Genomic DNA, 25,357 nt, shown 5'->3' on the forward strand with positions numbered 1-25,357 from the left:
TGACAGGTGTCCCCAGGTTCAGGTGTGATCATGTGACAGGTGCTGTATATGTAACTGTATGTGTTGCCAAGTGTTTTGCTATTTATTATTATAAATTTAATAATATATTGTATTAAAGTGTGTATAGTGTTATGGTGTATTAAAGTTTGCCACTGCCAATGGGGACACCTGTTGGGTGACAATTGTCCAATGGGATGATTCCCCTGCTGATTGCTTGACAATCTAAAGGAGATTTTGCCTTTTCCCCACCATGCTGCGATTTCTTCTCTGTGACACATTTGCTTTTTGGTAGTTCTGCAAATGTCATACAGAAAGTAAAGCTGCCTGTTCTCCAACACCGGTCATGTGATGGAACCCGGCTGCCACAATCATCAGTGACAACGCTGACAATGACGAGGGAAATGATGACATAACGGTCACCGGTTTGGGGAAAAAGGAAGCTGGAGACATCGCAGAGCGTTATGAAATGTGCCCGGCAGAGAGACGGCTTCAGGGAAATGGACATTGAGCAACACAGGAATGGATGCAATGGAACCAAAAGCCAGCTCTCTTCATTTCTGCTTAGTGCTGCATTCCAAACAATCATCCAGTGGAGGCGCTCACGGGACACGTGGATGGGTTGTCCATGGACCAACCACAAATGTGTGGGTTATACAAGACTAAAGACATGAATGGCATCACAACATTTACTTTCATTAATAAATGGAAACATTTCATCGCTCCAACTTTCAGGCTGACGCGTTTAGCCTTGGCATAGGGGATCCTATAGGGAGTGAAACGCATTAGAAGCTGCCAGTGAGATATCTTGGAGCTGTTGGGTATATGAAGTAGTGCCACCCATATCTTTCATCTAGATCAATGTTTACCAACCAGGGTTCCTCCAGAGGGTGCAGTTTGCATCTCTCAGGTCAGTATAACACCAATGATCTGTAAGGGTGACATTCTTCCCACTGGCCAGCAATGTAAGAGGAATTCTTCCCACTGACCACCACACTAATTTACTGTGAGCTGTGCATATAATAATTATGGAAGGGGGGCCCTGAAGATCTGAAAGCTATTTCAAGGGTTAACCCTACCTCCTAGATTGTAAGCTCTTCAGGGCAGGGTCCTCTTTTCCTCCTGTGTCACTGTCTGTATCTGTCTGTCTGTACAGCGCTGTGTAATATGTTGGCGCTATATAAATCCTGTTTATTTTTATTATTAATATTAATAATAATAATTATATATAAAATGTGGAGGAAGGCTGCTCTAAAGCATTGGAACTCCACCCAGGAGATTCACCATCACTATATCCTGGTGTCATATAAATAAGTGGGGGAATTTCTAGCTGTCATCAGAAGAGCAAATGAGGGTGAATCTTCCAATGGGGACACCTGTTCCAAGTTACAACCATCTATGACTTGAATCTTCCACTTCCAAAAGTGGAACTACACCCACTATACTAACTTGTTCCCTCGCAGGGGGGGGCTATCTTCTTCTTTTTCTGTAGATGATTGTTGGCCATCTTGATTGGCTGGGTGGGATGACGCGATTTCTGCGCAGGAATTCATTCCAGGGGAATCCAGGATTGGCACTGCGCATGCTCAGCCCATTGCCAGAAACCCGAAGCGATCAGCCAGGTAAGGAGGGATAACAACAAAACAGACATCACCTGTCCCTTCATGCAAAAATAATCTGCATGATCGTGGATTTGTGGAACTTTAGATCGATCCAGCATGACACAGAAAAGATTAATCAATCAATCAATAAATTGATACATAAAATGATACTCAAATCCAAGAAACAAAAATATTGGCTGTTCTTTGCCATTTCGCTGCCACACCAAGCTTTTCACACACATAATATATAAAATATCATAAAATGCGCATTTTGGGTGAAAAACAAAAATCCTCAATTTAATAAAAACATAAACAGAGAAAATTTCACTTCTACCAGTAGAATTTCCAGCTTCATATTTTCACATTTTGTTGATTCTGAGCCCCAGCAGAGAACAGGTCAGGGCGGTTATGATGGCATTTACTGTGACATTGGTGAAAGTGATAAACGTGAAAGAAAACAAAACATTCTTCTAATTTGGTAATTCCTTTTAGCAAATTCACGTTACATTGATGATATATCAATAAATATTCACTCGTGTTAATCTCCCGCCTTATATTGGCTTGTAGTCGCAGTAGATTTGGGTGTAAGTCAGAAAAGTTTTGGGGTGCATCACATATGGGGTGTTATGGCTTCCTTTGGGGATTGGGTTAGGGTTATACTATACAAAGATCATTGTTCCCGGGGCTGGGAAATCGTTATTGATCATTTCCAGTGACAATAGGGATCAATGAGGATTGTAGTTTGCAAACTAAAAGCTTGAGCCTAACTGAAATTGTGGTTTAAATACCCATGCCCTCCGCAAGCATGCTGCTTAGTACGACCCTTGCTTTCCTTGTGGAAGCAGTGGTCTCAGATGTCTGGCACATCCCCACTGAGAGCTCTCCAATCAGCAGGGAGCATGAACTTTCCCAATGGTATAGCTATAGGTCTAGGTGTTGGACCTGTGCAGAGAGATTGCTGCTTCCACACAGAGATCAAGGGGGCTTTCCTGCAGCATGATGACAGAGGAAAGGTTTTGGTGCACCTGAAATGTATTTAGCTCATTTGAGCTGAAGGTTTATTTGGGCTTTAACACATTTTTATTAGGTTCATAGAGCAATTGTGTCCAGGAGCATTGCCAATTGTGTAACAATATCAAATATTATGATTGTAAATATAAATACTACAACTGTTTTCGTTTGTTTGTTTGCTTATTTTTTCATGCATAGGAGGTGGAAAGACTTAGGCTACGTACACACGTGCAATAATTATCAATGGAATCGATTAACAGCTGATCGTTCGATGATCTTTAAAAAAAAATCAAACAACAGCGCCGATGAACGAGGAATGTTGCTGGAAACAACCGATCTTGCGGATGATTGGACGACGATCGTTCGCTATCTATTGTGTGTACGATCGTTCAGTGATCTGCGGTACACTTTCTCTGGTACGCGTCACTTCCTTCAACCTTCAAACGATTGTATCTAGCGTGTGTACATTATTGGTGGATTATATTTGAATGATCGTATCGTTACAGCATGTACAGAATTTTGCACAATGCGATCGTTCAAAATAATCTTGAATAATCGTTGATTGGTTGTTAATCATTTGTTTTCCAATGATAATTATTGCGTGTGTGTAGCCTTAGGATCTACTAGATTGTAAGCTCTTCGGGGCAGGGTCCTCTCCTCCTGTATCACTGTCTGTATTAGTCTGTCATTTGCAATCCCTATTTAATGTACAGCGCTGCGTAATATGTTGGTGCTATATAAATCCTGTTTATTAATAATAATAATAATAATAATAATAATAGGATTCACACCACACAGCACATTGTGCATATAATACAAACACAATAACGTCTCGTTATAACACATCGCTGTTCTTTTTGTGTTTTTATTTTCTCAGCTTCTCTGCTTATTTTATGTACTTGCAGCGCGTTGTGTCACATTACACCGTGTCAGAACGTGCTGCAAAAAATGTAACATTACTTTTAATAAGTGAAGCCATAGGGCAAAAGGCAAACTGCTTTATTTTTGGAAATGGGTTGGGCAATGAACAAGCCCCAAGGCCCTGAGATCTGAAATGCAGGCAAATGGAGGTCTCGTGAAATCCTTGGCAGAAGAAGGATTTACTAATGAGAATGTTTTTTCCTAACAAGTACCGGCCAAAAGATCCAAGGAAAGAGCGTCGTGTCTGTACAGAGGGCCGACATTCCCCCGGCCTCCCCTCCCCAAAATACAGCCCAGCACAAAAATGTGATTCTGGCACCGGAATGTGATTGGAGAAAGTGAGCTCTGGGTGAAATATTAAAGTGAACGAGATGCATTCATCCTTTAAGAACTGGAGAATGAATGTATCTAGCATTGAAGAGGTGAATTCCAATGTACCAAGTGTATTTGTTTGTAAATCCTCCGCTGATTGAGGGAGACACAAAGCGCCGATTATATTTTATTATTCTAAACTGGTTTGGTGGCACTGTTGTGGGAAATCCTGCAGGCACAACGCCATCCGCTATTATTGCGGGAAATAAAGACAATGCCAGCAATATAAATGTTTCACTTTATAATGAGGTTTTTATAGGATTATGGGGCAAATGTTTCTGGAGACAGTTAGGGGGCATTGGGGAAGTTGTGACCATTTGTCCGTGATTTAGATTATCTCCAGTTCTGGAAATCAGTGTAATCAGTATTTTATGTCCACGGGTAACCAGACTGCATATAGAGGGGGATCACTGGGGTAAGCCAATGATCTGCTCCGAGTTAACCAATCACATTTCAGATGGATCCCAGAGTAGATCCTATGAATAGGTTAATTCCTAGCAATTTGTGAACACAGGAACGAGTCAGTAAAGTTACACTGCAGAAAGATTTTCTTTTAAATGAAAGCAGTACCTGAATTTGACTTGGTCATAGCCTTTTCCTATACAACAGGGGTGTCAAACTCTGGCCCAAGGGCCAAATCTGGCCCGCCACATCCTTGGCCCCCAAAAGAATTCTTAATATGAATTGCAGCTGGCCCACCACTACTGCGATCTGTAGTAACAGCGGGCCAGCTGCAATTATATTAAAGTGCTGTTCCATAGACGTGAGTACAATGCCCGGCATCACTTGCGTCTCTAGACCAGCGGCCCCCTCGGCATATGCGTGACGCAAGTGATGCCGGGAATTGTACTAGCGCCATCACTCGTGTCTATTGAACAGCAGTCTATGCGTGGACCCCGCGGAGTTTATACTGACAGGTAAACTCAATAATCAGGAATTATCAGGATTGTTATCATCAGGAATTATTGTAGAGCTATTGCTATAATAAATATTTTACTGTGCCAGAGAATGCAATGTGAAAACAAATAAATGCAGCAATTAATTTTGTTTCACATTGCATTCTCTGGCAAAGTAAAACAAATAATCTCAATCAAAAGAAACAAGAACACATGAGAAGAGCATGCAGTAATATGATGTGAATTAATCTAAATAATTGACATCAATCCAATGCAATGTTACTGCATGCTCCTCTCATGTGTTCTTGTTTCTTCTTATTGAGATTAATTGCTTTTTCAATAAATGTCAAGTTTGGCCGCCACTTGGTCTAAGTTTTTAATTTCGGCCCTCTGTGTGTTTGAGTTTGACCCCTCTGCTCTACAAGAAAGCTCAGATTAGGAGAAGCAGCACAAGGAGCAAATCAGTTGCAGGAATATTCATGCTGATAGAAGGAGATAGCAGGATTAAAGGGCGATGAGTTCAATAATTCAAAGCTTTTCCTGTCACTGGCTGGGGAAAGCACAAGATCTGTAAATGGACAGATCCAAAAAATCACAAGTGTCATGCTGCTGGCAGGTGGTGTTTGCCTATACAGGCAGCATGACATGGGGTCCAATCAGCTTCAGCTACTGGAGCCTATAGACACCTCTGAAGGTTGCTCTACTCTATTGCCGTGCTACACAAATTCCAACAATTACAGCTGTGTGACAACACAGGAGGACAAAAATACTAATGGTGACACGTGCAATTCCTGTGCAGAGAGTACAATGTGACACGGACGCTCCCAGGTAGTAAAAGTGAAATGATAAACCAGATAATGATTTACACCTATAGCCAGCTCAGGGATTTCATTTACACCGATGACTGCAAATCTGAGCCGTGTGGTGGAGGGGATAGAACCCTTGTTGTGTTTGTTTTTGTCTTAGCAGGGCCATTATAAAAAAATCTTACACCTCTACAGACCTCAGATGATTGTCACTGGATATTATATTTCATGATTGCTTCCAGTGATGAATGAATGAATATGCATTGTACACCCAGCACCATTCTGTCCTATGTGCGCTATAAGATTACACAGTGGTCATTCTCATTTGGTTGTTCATCAATCAGCCAAGCTGAATTAATGAATGATGTTGGGGGACCACTGTACACATGTTGGATCATGGCCATTCGTCTTGGGTGGCAATTAGCTGGCATAGCTTTAGAGTGGATCTGGAAGACTCATCCCCACCCCCTACCCAATCACACAGTAATAATAATTAATTAATAAAATGCACCTGAAAATAAAATAAAATAACTGTTACTATTAAATTTAACCCCAGGAAGTATAACATAACACCCATTTGCTGTATTGCCTTATATCCTTCCAGACATAGACTGCTACAAAGTGCAACTACCCAGGGGCCTTAGACCACTGAAATCAGTTCATTAGGGGGCCCCAAGTTAGTCCTGCACAGGGCCCCCATCTGCCCCTGACTCCTGGCGAACCCTTGTGAGATTTTGGCTGCTCGGCATTCCTCAGTATTCTCACCCTGGAACTTTGGGGTAAGGTCAGCATAACCCAATTTTGTTTTACATACATTTTATTGATTTGTGAAGGGTGAGGGGTCCCAAGTTGTATAAACTGTCATTCAATTTCAGTATTAACAATATTAAAGTATATTTATGGTGCCAACATATTACGCAGCGCTGTACATTAAATAGGGGTTGCAAATGACAGACACAGAATTGGAATGGTTCCTTTAAATCCCATGCAAATCATTTATTTGGAAACAAATCATCATTTTCATTTCAAGTGACAGCACAAGGAATTTGTTATTCAGACTGCATTTTACAGTAAATCTGTCATATTCTGCATCACTGGCAGCGGCTGGTAAATCCCCCCCAGCCCCCACCCTGAGTATACAAGAATTCATCATTTTATACTCCAACATTGTAATATTCTGTCTCTATTCCTGCTTTGCAGTTCCTGGTTGCAAAATAAACAGAAACCTCAACATGAACTTCTCTTATTTGCTGCCTTTTGGTCCATTAAATATACAAATGAAAGCATTTTGCTATTTTTGTTTATTAAGTACAGCAAATATCTGCTCAAGTTTCCCATCCACCACCTGAGCTGCAATCTTATTATAGATACTTTGTTTCCAGTTATATCTCTCAGCTGCATTGTATCTATGGAGGGGCAACATTGTCACCCTGGGACTGCAGAACACTTTATATCTTATTCTTCAGTGTTTATCAAACTTCCTAACATGGGGGAACCCTAAAATAAATGTCAGCTCTTCAGGGAACCCCTTCTATAATTATTATATCCACAGATCACAGTATATTAGTGTGGGGGGCAGTGGGAAGAATTCCCTTTTATATTGCTGGCCAGTGGGAGGAATGTCACCCTTACGGATCATTGGGGTCACTTAAACTGAGCTGAAAGGCGTAAACTGCTCAATGAACCCCCAGCAATCTTTGGGGGAACCCCTAGGAATCCACATAATGTTGGGGTGTTCTGCAGTCCTGGTGACAACGCTGCTCCTCTATAGACACAGTACAGTGAGTGTTGTCACCCAAGTGTGGCAGGATCTAAATCTAGAAAACTAACACAGCCCTCATATGTAGAGATAACTAAGCTGCATTTTGTTACATTTTTGTCTTTGGATTGCTGGGGGCTTTACAGATCTTTTCTGTTAAAGTTACCAGGACTAAGAAAACTTTGCTTGATTTATATTTATATAATAGGTGAATCCTTTTGTTTGTAACTAAAACATTCCTACAAATAAAAGTTCATCACTCCGTGGAAATGCCCAGAGAAATAGGGAACATGATATTTACAAACTCCAAAAACTGCACCAAAATACAAATCAGAGAAAAGTCAAATAAATAAAAACAAAAAGAGACAACAGAGATCCCATGAGAGATAAACATAACATTCATGGATCAGACAGAACTCACCGTCAGGTTCTCCTTCTGTCCATGGCAGCGGAGTTACATTGAAGCCTTGCTGCATAAACAAGGAAGTGTCAGAGACAACCCCACCCAGGGTGCACTGCTCGCATTCCTCATGGACCTACTAAGCCATGGCACTGCGCCAGGGGGCTGCCAGGCTAAGACCTATCAAATGAAACTTGCCACAGCTCAGCGGATTGGGGTCACTTGGATATTAAATACCCTCACTGAGTGCAAAATCTGACTTTTATTAAATGTTCTTTAAAGGGAAAAGTAATTACAATGTATAGGATTTTTCTTTAAAGGTGTTTTTACTGCAACTGGTAAACTATTTTAAATTAAATAGCTAGAAAATTATTATTATTATTGTTAATAAACATCAAACTATTATCTGCCTTATACAATACTGATGTATGCTGCGTAATAAGTGAGGAGGTTTTGCGCTATTATTATTAATAATATTTATATAGCACCAACATACTACGCAGCACTGTACAATAAATAGGGGTTGCAAATGACAGACAGATACAGACAGTGACACAGGAGGAGGAGAGGACCCTGGCCTGAAGAGCTTACAATCTAAGAGGTGGGGGAAGTATTACACAACAGGAGGAGGATAGGGAGTGCTAAAAGTCCTTTTTACCAATAAGATATTTGCAGAAAAATAGGGACCACGGGGGGGGGGCATTAAAACAAATTATTAAAACTTTTTACCATAAAAATTTATTTTGCAAAAACCCCAGGGGACCTAAAATAGGCATTCTCTCATTGGGGTGCACGTCCAATATAAGTGATATTCCCTTGGTATTGATCGTCTACTGGTACACCCATCAACCAGACATAGACATAGCAGCCTAAAGGAGTGTTCCCTGATATTTACTCTGACAACTGGCATAGCTGTATTGTTAGTGTACGCTGCGGGGAGAACTGCCATTGCCTAGAGATTGTTAGGAGGACTCTATTCTTTTTTAATAAATATTATTATTGGTAATGATGAACAGGATTTATATAGCATCAACATATTACGCAGCGCTGTACTTTAAATAGGGTTTACAAATGACAGAAAGGTACAGACAGTGACACAGGAGGAGGAGAGGACCCTGCCCCGAAGAGCTTACAATCAAATTTATTTTTAATATACCCCATTCACTGATATATCACACAAATGCCCCCCTGACCAATGCATATGAATAGAACAATGAACAACCTATTCGCTGTTTAATGTACAGCGCTGTGTAATATGTTGGCGCTATATAAATGATGTTTATTAATAATAATAATAATAATAATAATATTATTATTAGTAATTGCTCAAGGAACAGATTCTGGAGGAACCCTGGTTGAGAAACATTTTGCATTTCCCTTCACACATTTAATTTGATTCTATTTTTGAATCATCCACCAATTAATTCCCGAGTTTTTAAATTTGAGCGACCAAATACATTAATAAGTGCAGAATCAAAGGACCCTCAGTTTGGGAAATTTTGGGGGGAATAATTTATTAATAAAGCCTTTAGTGATTAATTCTTTTTTTAATTGATTATAAAGAATCAATACTGGATGGATTTTCCCATAAACAATTCACATTTATATCAAATTAGTCAATCAAATTGTAAATCAATTTATAAATGTATAGACTTTAGCTTTAGACTATTTTTTTGTTGATTAGTCAATCATCGCTTTGAAGTGGAAAACTCTTTTTGTGTCATTAATTAATCAGCAGGAAACAGGAAATTGCATCAGACTTGGTTGGGTTGGACTTCCATCGGAGACACTTTCAGGTCAACGTTCAGTTTGATATAACGGTGGAATTGAAAGAAACATCACATTACAATATACCGAACATCAGAATAAACCCAGAGATCAGCCGTAGGGATGCCGAGAATATTTCAGCCGAGAATATTTCGATCTTGCGGCAAATCGGGCCTTTCTAGCTTATCGAAAATGTAAGCGAGAGTGGCCTTCTGATTCACAGAGAGGTTGATCATAGTGGAACTGCAGAGTTCATCTGCAGTTCAGTTCCCATGGTCACGTGACCGTGGGAACTTTGCGGTCCTGTGACTGGAGGTGATCCCCGGGGCACTTTCCAATAATTACCCTCTAGTGCCCAGGGATCACAAAAAGGGAGATTCCCAGGGCTGAATACAGCTCTGGGAATCCTCCTGCTTTAATTTTTATTGGTTTACCGCAATTTTGTGGAACCATTTGAAGTTCGAGGAAATTTGCCTCTGGCATTCTCGCTCATCCCTAATCAGCCGATTGGTTCAGCAAAGTTGAAATCGCCGTCATTTGGGTCAGTAAAGACCACCAAGCAGATTGACTTCCTCGTAAAGGGTTCCTTTGGACAGATCTTTAGGTGGCAGGCTTTGGGCTTTAAGTTTTGTTGCGTTTTGCGTAACTGTGCACAAAATTGCAATCCTAATTCAGGTAAATTTGTGACATTTTTGCAGGACCAGGAGAGGGTTGGGCTTTGTTGCTAAACTCCGAGTTGTCAGTCTAACGCTGTAAACATGCTTACAGGAGGGGAGTGCATAGGGATGACCTCATCTAGGTTCCTCATTGTCCAATCACACACTGGGGTGGGTGACAAGAGTCCCAGCCTTCTCCAATGAGAAAGTTTTTGGCATGACATTCACTTTCACCAACTATCTGTGAATGATTACAATAAAGCTTTATGTGTTATGGGTTGTATGTGTCACGGCTTGTCAGAATGAGTAATACCCCATACACTTGTAATTAAAGGGTCCACATAAAAGAGAACCAGTTAAAGGTGGAGTTCATTGTGCTGAGTCACCTTCTGGTGTCCTAAATCCTCTAAAGTCTCTGCCGTGTCCCCTGATGTTATTCTTGGCCCAGTTCCTGCCCACCCGGGTGTCACCGTCTTACTTTGTGTGCACCGCCTTCTACTGTTACATTGATCAGAATATTAAATATTTTACATCTTGGCCTGGGGACTCAGGGATCTTGGGAACCCTATATTCGGCAGAGCAGGGGTACATGCCCTGGGACTCACAAAGATCTTTAAAAAAAATCATTTTCCATGGAGGTAAATACATTTTGATCTATATATAAAGCTAGACAGCAACAGAATAAATATAATGAATGGAGTTGGTGGTGGGGGGTTGCTGGGAGCTGCTCAGACTAAAATATTCCACCCGCATTATAATCTATTAATAACCTGCCGGCTATGGGTCTGGGCACATGGAGAGGGCCTGCTAAACAGGGACACCAAGGGGGGGATAATCTGCAGAGCAGCCCAGGGTGTAACATTACTCTGCAGCTACTGTTACTTGCAAATACTGTCATTGGGCGCCATCGTGTGGCAGATTGAACTATTGCATCAAATATTGTCACATTGAAAAAGTTTGCATTTTACAAATTATTATTACACAGAAATTATATAGCCCCATCATATTATGCAGCAATGTACAAAGTCCATAGTCATGTCACTAACTGGCCCTCAAAGGAGCTCACAATCTAATGTCCCTACCAAGCCAAGTAACCTCACTACATGTTTTTGGGATGTTGGAGGAAACCCACACAGACACGGGGAGAACCTGCAAACTCCATGCAGATAATGTTCTGGTAGGGAATCGAACCTGGGACCTAGCGCTAGCAAAGGCCAGAGTGCTAACCCCTGAGCCACCGGGCTGCCAAAATGTGCCCAACAGTTATTAAAAAGGACTGAGAGAGATTTATTATTAGCTGAGAGGAGCTGCCACCTAAAAAATAAAATAAGGAGAACAGTAATAGTAAACCTATTATGCAGCACCTGTGCAGATGCAAATGCAGAACAGCTACTAATGGGAGATCACAATCTAATCCCTTAGTTTATTTGAATGTCCCTAACATAGGAGAAGATTTATTAAAGCTCTCCAAGCCTGGAGAAAATAGACTATTATCCAAGAACCTGGGAGATTCAACAACCCGGAAAAAAAAAGTCACTAGTAGTTGGCAAAGGGTTTAAATCTTGAACCAGTATTATTCCATGATTGCTGGGTCACACAGGTTCTCCCATGATAGTCTAACTTCTCTAGTCTTGATGAGCTTTAATAAATAAGTGTTTTGTTTTTTTTAGGATAGGGGGATTTACCTTCCATTATGTTTTTGATATGAGGGAATGGAAGTCCCCCAGGGCAAGCTCATTGATAAATAAAGAGAACATAATATTATTATTATTATTATTAATAATAATAATAAACAGGATTTATATAGCGCCAACATATTATGCTGTGCTGTACATTAAATAGGGGTTGCAAATGACAGACTAATACAGACAGTGATACAGGAGGAGGAGAGGACCCTGGCCCGAAGAGCTTACAATCTAGTAGGTGGGGGAAGTATCACACAATAGGATGGGGGATATGTAGTGGTGGGAAGTAGTGATGGTTTCAAAAGACAGAAGAAGACGGGTAGGAAAGTTAAAAAAATGGGTTTTGAGTGCTCTTTTAAATGAGAAAGTAGGAGCAAGCCAAATAGAACAATGAAGACCATTCCAGAGAGTCGGGGCAGCTCTAGAGAAGTCTTGCAGCCGTGCGTGTGATGAGGTTATGAGTGAGGAAGTCATTAGGATGTCATTGGAGGAGCGGAGAGAGCGGCTGGGAGGAATTTTTTTTACCATGTCAGAAATGAAAGTGAGACAATAACTGTGGAGGGATTTGAAGGCAAAGCACAGGAGCTTGAATTTGATTCTAAGGTGAAATGGAAGCCACTGTAGAGATCTGTAAACACACATACAAACTCTATCCCATACAAACTCCATCCAGAAACTAGGAAAGGTAATAGGGAGGTGCAATGTGTATATAAATATGCTCCTTGGTCGCAAGGTGCTTCAACAGGGTCCCAAGTCATTTCAGCAGGATAGTGGGGTAACTCACTCCTGCACAGTGGCCCACTATTGGCTTATGAATGGCTGTACATTGAGGGTGAATCTAAAACTTGGGAAACATTTATAACTTTACACACTAAATGACAAACAAGGCCATTCCTTGGTGAAAAAGCATCCAAGTAGGGTTCAAGAAACCTTTGTGGCTTAAGGGGGACAATAATGGTATTAATATTACATGGCCATTATTCTAAATAGAAGGGGAGCCAATATAAGTTGGTAGATGTTCATTTGTGGTCATCTGCTTTAGTATTCATAAGGAAGGATAGACAGGAATGCGCTGTGAATAGGAAAACCAAAGTGCTGGGACTTGTAGTTCCCTAGGAATAAAGTACAAAGTATTTCTGTTGTCTTCTCTCAGTCTAGGCTGACGGGTTTTACTTTTTGTATTAGTTACATGTTTCCTTCTCATTATTCATTCCTTTATGTTCTCATGAATATTTTGTGTCTTTCTCTTTTCTTTAACTCTCATTTCCCATTAACTCCATCCGACATGTTCTGATGATATCTGTAATTAGAAACATTTTGCTCACTTTGATCCATCAAGACGGAAAATGAAAACTCAATTACTGTTGTGTGGAAGAGATTGTTTTATGAAGAGGAGGATCATACAGCACCCAAATGGACACATGTACCTCTCCAATAATAGAACTGGAGGGAATTTACATAATTTTACATAAAAGTGTGCGGGCCAGAGATAAGAACCCGAAATAAAGCATCATACAGTGTTATGGCGGAATGAATCCGTGTATGGTCCGTGTGTTCTGTGTTTAGGAGATCCAACATGGGGCTGAGAGAAATAAATGCCATGACAATAATTCTACCAGACACTCATGAGGACAGATAGTTCCAGCGATGGGGAGATCGCCTACTGTATATCAGTGATTGGGGATGGGTCATCTGATGGCTGGGGTTTTCATATGTCAACTATCTCCATTATTATAGGGGGAGGAGGAGCGGGATCCATAATCACAGGTTATCATGGTGCAATGCCTCCTCACTTATTACATTATATATGTAGCATACATCAGCATTGCATAAAGCAGAATATAGTTTGATGTATGCATTGATTCATACATGATATCATGATGAAAGTTATTTAGAAGAAAAAAGTTACAAAATAAAAGGATATGGATATAAAAGAAAAAGATCAACATATGTGGAGACCTTCATGGAAGGGTATAAAGGATTTAGGAATATTGAAGGCTTAATAAGGATAAAATTCTGTACTAAAGCCATGTTGAAGCTCCCAAACATAAACATCAGACATAATAAGTCATTCACTTAGGAAGTGATGCAAACTGCACAATATTACTTACAGAGATATTACAAGGAGTCCCCAAACTATCCTCATGGTCACCAACAAGGCATCCCAAGGACCTGGAGAATGACAAATTGTTCTCATAAGATTTTCTAGTACAATTCATTCTAGACAGGGAACCTGTTTTTATAAAGAGAGAGAAAGAAAAGAAAGAAAGAAAGAGAGAAAGAAAGAAAGAAAGAGAGAGAGAGAGAGAGAGAAAGAAAGGAAAGAAAGAAAGAAAGAAAGAAAGAAAGAAAGAAAGAAAGAAAGAAAGAAAGAAAGAAAGAAAGAAAGAAAAGAATGAAACTGATAAGGAAAACAAAATCCTCTGTTAACACTGAGCGGGAAACACAGTTAGAAGGAGGAATGAAGAATAAAAATAAAATAAAAAAAGAAACAAAAGACAAGAACAAAAGAAAAGTAATCATTGCTACTTTAAATACATAATACTGTGTAATTATTTGAGTCCAGGCAATTGAACCAGATGCCTTAATAGATGCCACCCCCTCCCCACCTTAGAGGTTAGTTTGTCCATATAATTGTTCATTGCTTCAACCAAAATTAGTGGATGTATATATAAATATATATTCAAATTATGAAATGAAAACAGTGAGAGAAAATACGGAAAAAAATGATAGTAAGGAAGAGAGAAAATAAATGAGGAGCAATGAGTGACAATGGAAACAAATGTTTGGCCATGGTAGGGAACAGTCAAATTCACAGCTCTTCAGGACCCTTCAGCCATCAGATTCTGATTCATGGATTTCACAGATGCAGAATTAAGCAGTTGCTCCAATCAGCATTTATTGATTTCCGAAGGTTGGACTAATGAACTCCCATATTGAACAGAGAGCTGGTCACTATACAAAGCAAGACATAGCTGAGATTAGCTAGATTGAGGTTATTCGGCAAAGCCAACATTTCTTTTTAATTTTTAAATTATATATTTTATTTTTACATAGTAAGTCAGGTTGGAAAAAGACATAAATCCATCAAGTTGAACCACTAGGGAAATAAACATATCCCAGATATAAAACCCTATAAGACATAGTTGGTCCAGAGGAAACAAAAAAAAAAAAAAAAACCCCGGGTACAATTTGCTTCAACAGGGGAAATAATTCCTTCCTGATTCCATGAGGCAATCCGATGTTCCTTGGATCAGCAGTCTCTGTTGTCTTTACTTTAAAGCTTTAATCCCCAGTTATATTCTGTGCTTCTAGAAATCATCCAGCTTTTTCTTAAAGCAATCTATAGTAGTTGCTGAAACTCCTTCCTGAGGGAGCCGATTCCACATTTTCACAGACCTTACAGTGAAGAATCCCTTCCTTATCCGGAGCTTAAACTTCTTTTCCTCCAGACGCAAAGAGCGCCCCCTTGTGCTTTGTAATGCCCCTAGAGAGAATAATGGGGAAGAGAGTTCTCTATATGGACCATTTATATATTTATACAGGGTGATCATATCCCCCTTATACGTCTCCTCTCAAGGGAGAATAGATTCTACCCACTAATTTTACACACCAATCGTTTCCACTACAGAATATTCACATTGTCTGAGATTACTTCTTTCACTTACATCTCAGCTACAGTATATGAATATAAGTCTGTCATTTTTAATGTGTGCAATGTCTTGCATGATTATTACTACAGTCCACTGCAGTTATCATTTAGTGAAAATTTATTCATTTTCACAAAGATTCAAGGTGCAAGAGCTGCTGCACTCACAGTGACCTTACAGGAAAAAAAGACAAAAATATATAAAGCATGTTCCTAAAGTCCCATTAAAAGCCTAATCAGCCATAATCTACTATATTCTTTCCTTCAAACCTCATTCTATTTTGATATTTTTAGTTCTTTTTTTATTTTAATTTACATTTTGTTTTTTTTTTCATTGTTTATGATATATTTTTTAGGGTCACATAAACAAAAAAATGCACATTAAAAATATAAACTTTGCAAATACCATTGCCATACATAGAAAAATAAATATTATTTAGGTGTCATTTTAATGGAGACATATTATAGAACAAAATGTACACGTTTATGTTTTTTTTTTACAATTTTTTTTCCCCAATATAGGGTGTATGTATACACTATTCCTCAATTCGAGCTGGTTTCACCCCTGAAATTCGTTAGCATATACTATTTGGATTGATGTGCTCTATGACAACTGACCACTAGGTGGCAGAACGAGTCATTGTTTTAATAGGCAATGAATAGAGAAATGCAGAGGGATTGCAGCTATCAGAGGAATGGACAATGGAATCATTTCTAAATATAACCCTATATGTATTTCCTTGTTATCTTTAGTAGTGACAAGCTTATCTCTATATAAACAGGTCCATTGATCTGCATACACCCTATCACAAAGCTGTGACAATCAATTATTGGTTCTATGAAGCTGCACAGCCATGAAGAATAAAATCCTGCTGTTGTCTGCCCATTTCTGAAATGTTTTTCTTTACTCTGTCTACTGCAACAAAAGTTAAAAATGTTTGACTTTGCACAGCATTTACTGAATACAAACTGCATTTTTATCATTTGTGATCACTGGGGATTTTATTAAACTGAAAGATTGTGTGCCTGGAGTTATAATGTTGCAGTCACTGTTGGGAGGGGAGCAAAATAAATGAAGATACTGACATGAGATGAAGGTAATTACCAGGAGGATTGCAAGACCTTGGCACCCAAAGCATGTGCCCCTGGGTATCCTTTGCCCTAATTCCTGCCACCACTCCAGCAACCTTTTCTCACCTATGTAATACTGGCTATGGTGCCATGTAATAAATAGGAGATCACAATAATGATATCACAACACCAACTGTGACACTAATATTGTCTTTATGATATGAGAAAGCTGACGGCATGGTTTGGGATATCACTGTACTATTTATGCCCCAAGGAATGTATGGTAAAAGGATTCAACCTGTTACGCTTGCAACCAAATACCTATTGACCCTGCCAAACATCCTGCCAAATACTAACTTCCTGTGCTCTGTCTATGCTACACTCTAATCAAATGCATTGCTCTCAGTTTATCCTGTAAACTACAGAATCCTCATCCCTAAATCATGGAGATGTGAAGAAGGTAAAAGGTGTTCTGTTGTCTTAATGCCCTTTCTGTTTTTGTGACAACTCTGCTCTTTTATAGATACAATACAGTCAGTGTTGTCACTCCAGTACAAGAAGAGAGTTATCGGCCGGATCACCAGGTGAAAATAAATCCTGGAAAACCAATGCAGCCTCCAAATCTAAGGATTGGTAAACTGCATTTATATTCCATGTTTTGGGGTTTAGATATTCACTACTAAAAAAATCACCTCCTAGATTGTAAGCTCTTCAGGGCAGGATTCTTACCTTCTGTGTCACTGTCTGTATCTGTCTGTCATTTGCAAACCCTATTTAATGTACAGCGCTGCATAGTATGTTGGCGCTATATGAATCCTGTTTAATATTATTAATAATAATATTAATAATAATAATAATAATAATAGAAAACACATGAATAATTTCTAGGTTTGCAGCACATGGCTGACTCGCAGTGTTGGTGATTCTGTGCACACCTGAGAGATACTTTTGTTGCTTTGCAGAGAGATTAGAAGAGAGTTATCGGCCGGATCACCAGGTGAAAAGAAATCCTTGAAAACCAATGCAGCCACTTTATCTAAGGACTGGTAAACTGCATTTATATTCCATGTTTTTAGAATGTTGTGGCAATACAGGCAATGCAATATTCAGTACTAAAAAATCACCTCCTAGATTGTAAGCTCTTCAGGGCAGGATTCACTCCTTCTGTGTCACTGTCTGTATTCATCTGTCATTTGCAACCCCTATTTATTATACAGGGCTGCGTAGTATGTTGGCGCTATATGAATCCTGTTTATTAATAATAACAGAAAACACACGACCCTCATTTCTAGGTTTGCAGCACGTGTTGGTGATTCTGTGCACACCTGAGAGATACTTTTGTTGCTTTGCAGAGAAAATAGAAGAGAGCGTGCGGCTCATTCAGCACATTGGAGGGTTTGCTGGTTGTCTGAGAGGTCTGTATTGTGCCCTGGAATGTTCTCCACCCCCAGCAGCCAGTGTAAATGACACTCATTAATAAATGATTCCCCTGGGAAGCTGAGTGACTGTCACACTGGGAAGCTCAGTCTGCAGGAGGCTGTGGTGGAGCAGAGACATTGGTGGCTATCAATCACCTGGCCTGGGAGAGCAGGGAACATGGCGAGCTGGGATCAGCAGCGCACCATCCTCTCCGTACAGCTCCAGAGCATCCTATGCTTCCTCTCCATCGGATGTGCACGTTGTCAGATGGTAGAGGTAAGTGCCAGGGCCCCGGGGGCAGGGATGCTATTATATAATAAGGAGGCGCAAAGAGCAACAATGACGTGCAGCGTGCCAGAGCGACCAATCATTCTGCCGGCTTTCAGCAGTTCAGGACACTTGGAACGCTGGAAGACGCCATCTGATTGGTCAATGCGGTTACTGTACTTTGTCCATTTGCTTTGAACCAAGTCCCACGCTAATTAATATTATTATTAAACTGTATTTATATAGCACCAACATATTCTGCAGCAATGTACAATAAATAGGGGTTGCATGTGGCAGGCGGATACAATGACAGTGGAGAAGAAAAGAACCTGAAGCTGCCAAAGTGGCAGACAAGGATGGCGCCAAGTGTTATTTTTTAAAGAGTTCTGAACTCATATTAAACACAATAGCTGCACCTTGATTTTGGTCTGAAGTCCGAGCGCCCCCCGAATCTCGAATGCATTATGAACACTTCAGTAACCGGATTAAAATTTTAGGTGTTACATTGTAGGATGTAGGGTGCTGAATCCCAGGGATGGTATTAATGGTTGCAGGGTCAGGTTCTGAATTTTAAGCATGGCATTGGGGGGTGCAGGACTTGAATCTCATTCATGGCATTAGAAGATTCGGGGTCCTGAATCTCAGGCATGACATTGTGAGATCTTGGATGATAATGAATCTCAAGCATTTATTGAATGAGGAGTTCTGAATCTCAGTTATGGCATATGCAGGTTGAGGGGTACTAAATCCGTGCACATAACATTGTGGGGTGTTGAATCTCAGGGATGGCATGGCAGGATGCAATGTTCTGAATCTTGGGCATAACATCGTGGAATGTAGGCTGCTGAATCTCAGGCATGGTATTTTGGTATATGGGGTCCTTCATTTTAGGTATGACATTGTGGCATATAGGACCTTGAATCTCAGAAATGACGATGTGTGGCATTAATCATTAGCTTGAAATTGTCGTATTTGGGGTCCTGAGTCTCGAGCACTGTGGGGTTTAGGGTGTTGGACTGGCCCACCAAAGGTTTCCCCAGTCCTCTGGTGAGCCAGTCCAACCTTTTCCCAATGGCATGTCTGAGATTCAGGATTCCATATTGCACAATGTTATGCCTGAGATTCAACACCCTACACCCCACAATACCATGCCTGAGATTCAGCAGCCCACATTATGCAATGTTATGCTTCGTGGAATGTGCCCCCCTAAATAAAGACAGCCACCTAACCCTCTGGTGGGCCCCTGTTCCCACAAAAAGTATGCCATGGTGAGGCCAAGATTTCATGCAGAATGGTATGTGGGGTGCATAACATTATGGTATGTGAAGTCCTGAAACACAGGAATGGCACTGAGGTATACAGGGTCCTAAATCCCAGGCATGGCATAAGGGTATACAGGGTCCTGAATCTCAGGCATGGCATTAGGGTTCTGATTCCTATACAGGGAATTAGGTAATACAGGGTCCTGAATCTCAGGCATTGCATTAGGGTATGCAGGGTTCTGATTCTTAGGCATGGCATTTGGGTATGCAGGGTTCTGATTCTTAGGCATGGTATTAGGGTATGTGGGGTCCTAAATCCCAGGCATGGCATAAGGGTATACAGGGTCCTGAATCTCAGGCAAGACATTAGGGTATGCAGGTTCCTAATTCTCATGCATGGCATTAGGGTATGCAGGGTCCTGAATCTCAGGCAAGACATTAGGGTATGCAGGTTCCTAATTCTCAGGCATGGCATTAGGGTATGTGGGATCCCTAATTTCGGGTATAGGATTGTGGGATGTCAGGTGCTGAATCTCAAGTATGCTGTGAAATTGAAGAATGATGATTAATTCCATCAGTTGCACACCCAGACTGTAATCCACACAGCAGCCTCAGTTCACCTTTAGTGTAATGCTCTGATGCTGATAGGTATCATTCAGGAAGTTTGATACCGCAGCTCTCCGATCTCTGGCTCCATGCTGGATCTTTCTAGAAATTACACAAGACACAGGCGCATATCTGTCCTAGTAAAGTCCCTGTTCCTTCTGCAATAAAGAATTTTTTTATTTATTGTTAAGTTTAGTTACACATTAAGCTTTTTATTACCAGACAGCGTGTGTCTCACTGAAAGCAATAGATTCTTTGCATTTCCTATGATGTGAAATACACTCATGGCTGACTGGTAGTCAGATATCATGTGATCAGGGTGCCATGGACTGATGTCACATAGGGTTACATTTTTGCCTTTAGGAGTTGAATATCCACCAGCTATAAAAGATGCAGAACAATGCAAATCCCTCCCTATTCAATACCAAAAGTAATTAGAGCTGGGATGAGCCTCATGCACTCCCTGTACAGGAGATCTGGAAAAGGAGTAAATCTGAGTTATTAATGCAGTTTTTTATTAGTAAGTCCAAATGCAACGTTTTCCTTTTTTTTTTTAGTTCTTTCAGTTTTTGATACTGCAAAAAATGCAGCAATCTGATGATTTACCACTAGAGGGCGCTCTGCATTCACTACAGCTTTATGTTACAATCAGAAATGCAGATTAGCAAAGAAGTAGAAAAAAACTCTAGGGGGCAAATACATTCTTCTGAGTGTTACAATTACTTCCAGAATTAATACATAATACATAAAAATATTTATTATACAATGCAATCAATGGTAAATTAGTAGACCTACCTGTAACATCATGGGGTCTATACATAAAGCAGTGAATCTGAGATTCACCAAACATTGGTGGAGAATAAAACAATGCCATTGAAATGGTATGGACCTAGAAGATTTACCGCCAGAAAATCTTTGGTTAATTTAGAATTCATTGCTAAATACACCTCTATGGGAGATATGCAAATACAGGGATACAGCTGTGTCCCCTTTTGCTCCTCCCATAAAACCTGATTTATTAAAGCTATCCAAGGCTGAAGATAATAGACTATCATAAGAGAACCTGGGTAAACCTGGAATGGATCTGGTCTTGGATTGGAAACACTTGCCAATTGTTAGCAAATGATTGAAAGAAATCCACTACAAGTTTGCATATTAGTCTATTGTCTCTTTGGTCTCAATGGGGTAAGAAGGGCAAACACACCCACTAGATCCCCTGTGGATATTGGATGTCTATAGTGTGATATATAATATGAATTTCAGAATCTGATTCATAGTAGTTACATTGTTACATCAGGGTCAGGTTGAAAAAAAGACATACATCCATCCAGTTCATCCAATAGGAAAATAAACATATCCCAAATATAAAACCCTATAAACATAGCTGATCCAAAGGAAGGCAAAATAAAACCCTTTTACTATTTGTTCAATCGAGGGAAAAAAATTCCTTCCTGATTCCATGAAACAACCGGATGTTCCGTGGATCAACAGTCTTTATATTAAAGCTTTAATCCCCAGTTATATTCTGTGCTTCTAGAAATCATCCAGCTTTTTCGTAAAGCAATCTATAGAAGTTGCTGAAACTGCTTCCTGAGGGAGCCGATTCCACATTTTCACAGACCTTACAGTGAAGAATCCCTTCCTTATCCGGAGCTTAAACTTCTTTTCCTCCAGACACAAAGAGCGCCCCCTTGTGCTTTGTAATTATCTCACAGTGAATGATTGGGAAGAGAGATATCTATATGGACCATTTAGTTATTAAAAAAACTGTCACCCATTATTGTATCACCATGTAATTGCTGTTGGATACATTGTATCGTTTCCTCTGTACAGTGATTCTTATCATTTCCTAACCTTTATTCTCTGTCAGCTCCGTTATAATTTATGGCGTTATTAGGCTCAGTGTCCTGTGACATTGCTAGATATTATTATTCCCCAGATTCCTTCTGCAGCCTTCTCACCAGATCTGGCCGTGTAAATCTCCGGTGACACCGCTGGGCCCCCACCAAATGCTCCGGTTTTATCTGCTTCCATCGCCCCGGCGCTCTCCTGCCGATCGTTGTCACCATGGAGCAGGTGTCCGAGCGCTCTCCGCTTTCTGCATTTTATGGTTTATATTATCACAACAGACGTGGATCCGGCAAACCTAATCTCAGCTATTAATAATGTTTATTTTACGGAGCCATCTGCTGAGCAAGAGAGCCAGCGGACTTAATGAGGTCTAATCAGAGAATGTTCAGAGAGGGGGAACATTGGGAGATATCTCAGGGCAGGGATGTTTGGTATGGATATATATGATAATTACAACCATAAACCAGAGGGATCATTCACAATAAATCCCAGCTGCAGGCATAGACATTGATATGCAGACAGACATTGTACTGCAGAATCCTTCTTCATGGTCTTATAGTCGTTCTCCTGTTATAAGAACTGGATGCTGTGCTGGATGACATGATGATATGACATGATGATGTGCTGGATGAGGATATTTCTGCCAGGGGGTATGGCTGTTACTCAGCTCTGTCAGCATAGAGCACTGCAATGTGAGAGCAGAAAGCAGCAGGAAATGGGATGTTATAATAATTTCAAATATACTGCATTGGAAGAGGGAAGTACAAAAGTATAAAACTTCAGTTGAGTGTGAAATAATTTAAAATCAACATATTCCCTTAAAAAGTAACTATTTGTATCCAATATTAGATACATGTGCTTAACAAAGCGTGCAAAAGATAGTACAGGTAGTCCCTGAGTTAAGGACATCTGACATACAGACAACTCCTACATACAAACAGAGCTTCCCTGCTCCCTCGTGTGCAGGACGGAGGCTTGATGGGTCGGTTTGCATGACTTGCAGAAGAAATCTTTTGCTAAACACAGCTGAGGCTGTGGGTGATCTTAGGAGCTGAGCTCATCTTGTAATTCTTTAATGACCAAGACAAACTCTGCAGTTTCTATTGCATATCAAAAAACTTAATATTGAATGTCTAGGCTAAAACGTTTTGTTTTTTTGCTTTTTTTGTGATTAACTCACAGTGAGGATTTTATATAGTAACTGACACCACACTACCTAATAATATGTTGGGACAAACATCTGTCCTAATTGCATTTATTAAAATAATGTACCTGTTCTTACTTACATACAAATTCAACTTAAGAACAAACCTACAGTCCCTATCTGGTATGTAACCCGGGGACTATCTGTAGTTCTACTTTTTTATTCTTTGTTACATCTCAGTGCTTCTGGTTTCTTGCATCCCTCATCCACTTTCCCATGTACGTACATGCAATTCCATGGCTGCATGGCATTCTCAGAGTAATGTCTGCTCAAATGGCTACATGTAATCACCATGGAAGTCTGTGTGATGACTACAATGCTGGAGCACTTTTGGGAGTGTTGTCACCCTAAAAAACTTATATGAGATTTAAGGGTTTACATTAGAAGAGCAATTGCTGAAACAATAAAAAGCTGGATGCTGGTCAGGGAAAATGTGAGCGTCACACAGATCAGGTACAATAGGGCCATTAGAATATCAAAAGTTTTTCTCAAGATTGAAACATTGTATCATAAACTTAGATGTGTGTTAATGGCCCCAACAACTCCCAGCCAATGGGAAAACAACCTGCATATTAAATTGGAATCCCAGCACCCAGCCAGTTACTGCGCACACAGAGGACAGCGTTCTCATATCATGGAAAATATGTAAGGAGCGGGAGCATTGGACCAGAATATCCCAGGAAATATATATATTTATCGGGAGAGAGCGATCTAGGTCAATGTGTATCATGGTGCAAGGATAACATGCAAATTCCTGAAGCGTTCCATATTTTTCTACGTATGCTCATTTAAAGGGGCCATCTTTTCAAACTTGCCTACCCATCTTCTTCACTACTTCCCACTAATCCATATCTCTCTCCTATTGTGTGATACTCCCCCCACCTCCTAGATTGTAAGCTCTTCAGGGCAGGGTCCTCTCCTCCTCCTGTGTCACTGTCTGTATCTGTCATTTGCAACCTCTATTTATCATACAGAGCTGTGTAATATGTTGGCGCTATATAAATACTGTATAATAATTATAATATTAATAATAATAATAGTACAACACTCCCTCACCTATTACATGTTACACGTAGCATACACGAGTATTGTATAAAGCAGAATATAGTTTGATGGATACTTTGATTATAAGTTTATTTTCCTCTCTTTGGATACATTTGTATTATACATCTTTAGGTTGTACTGTTTCATGCATGGTGTGCACTCAATACATTTGCTTGGACAAGATCTGGTTCATCTTTATAACATTGCCCTGCATCTGTCTATCTAATATATTGTTATATGTAGAGGTCATTCTTCAGTACAGTTATGTTCGTAATGTCCTTGAACAAGCTTTGGGAGGTTACTGATTGTGATTTGATTTTGTGCTTGGCCATCTTTAGTATTAAATGACTTGTCATAGCCATTCTCAAACATTGATGTATATTAGGTTGAGGACTTTTTCTTTATTGTTGGGTTTTATGGGCTAGGACTGGTACGTCTCTTATAGGATGTTTCAATCTTGAAATATTTTCTTTTTATATATTGTATTATAGTTGTGCAGCCAGCAGTCTAAAGCTAGTATAATTGTTTCTGGAAATAATATTTTCAATTGGTTCCAGTGACAGATGAACAGACATAGAGCGCCCTATTTTGTTCTTTGGTGAGGGAAGGGCAAGAAAGCAGCACCCGGCTGTGCTCTCCTCTATTAACATGTTAAGCGGTCAATTCTGATCATTGCTCATTGATCCAGCAGGATGGATATCAAATTCTCAAGAATAAAATCAAGAAAATTATAGGTAACGATAGGTAATTCTGCTGTAATGGGAACCTGTGGAGGCCGGGTGGATAGAAGGAGGCTGGGTACTCTTTGGCTCTCTGTGTAGCCAGCAATGTATTTCTATTCTTCAGTTTCCAAACCTAATTATTGTTGCTGGTAATGATTAGGAAATGATAATTATCTGTGTGCTGAGAGAGACATTTGTGTCGTTTATTTTCATAAAACATGCACATGGAAATATAATGTTGTACCATCCTCTGCCTTATTTTCTGTTATTATCTTCTGTACTGCTGGAGGACTCGGGAGATTTTCTCTAACACGCCTCACCTGAAATACTCTGCTCTCCTGGAGGACTCTGCTCCTTCCTCTATAACTCTCCTCTCCTGAAATACTCTGCT

General features: G+C 40.0%; 1 protein-coding gene and 2 long non-coding RNA genes across 3 annotated transcripts in view; 2 read left to right on the plus strand and 1 right to left on the minus strand.

Annotated features, from left to right (window-relative positions):
* The first annotated feature begins 1,282 nt into the window (after nucleotides 1-1,282).
* Nucleotides 1,283-13,811, plus strand: LOC140331754 (uncharacterized). Its single transcript, XR_011920969.1, has 2 exons — nucleotides 1,283-1,619; nucleotides 13,182-13,811. It is a non-coding gene; the product is annotated as an uncharacterized lncRNA (long non-coding RNA).
* Nucleotides 9,943-22,228, minus strand: LOC140331753 (uncharacterized). The gene is made up of 3 exons (XR_011920968.1): nucleotides 22,107-22,228; nucleotides 13,983-14,043; nucleotides 9,943-13,171 (listed from the first exon to the last, which is right to left on the minus strand). It is a non-coding gene; the product is annotated as an uncharacterized lncRNA (long non-coding RNA).
* TMIE (transmembrane inner ear) overlaps nucleotides 18,016-25,357 on the plus strand; it is a 49,697-nt gene continuing 42,355 nt past the window's right edge. Inside the window, exon 1 of the mRNA XM_072413022.1 lies at nucleotides 18,016-18,286. Within this exon, the coding sequence (XP_072269123.1) occupies nucleotides 18,188-18,286 (99 nt within the window). The 5' untranslated portion in view covers nucleotides 18,016-18,187. The remainder of the gene's footprint in view (nucleotides 18,287-25,357) is intronic.

The sequence above is a fragment of the Pyxicephalus adspersus genome, chromosome 5 (assembly GCF_032062135.1).
Source record: "Pyxicephalus adspersus chromosome 5, UCB_Pads_2.0, whole genome shotgun sequence".
NCBI classification, from domain to species: domain Eukaryota; kingdom Metazoa; phylum Chordata; class Amphibia; order Anura; family Pyxicephalidae; genus Pyxicephalus; species Pyxicephalus adspersus.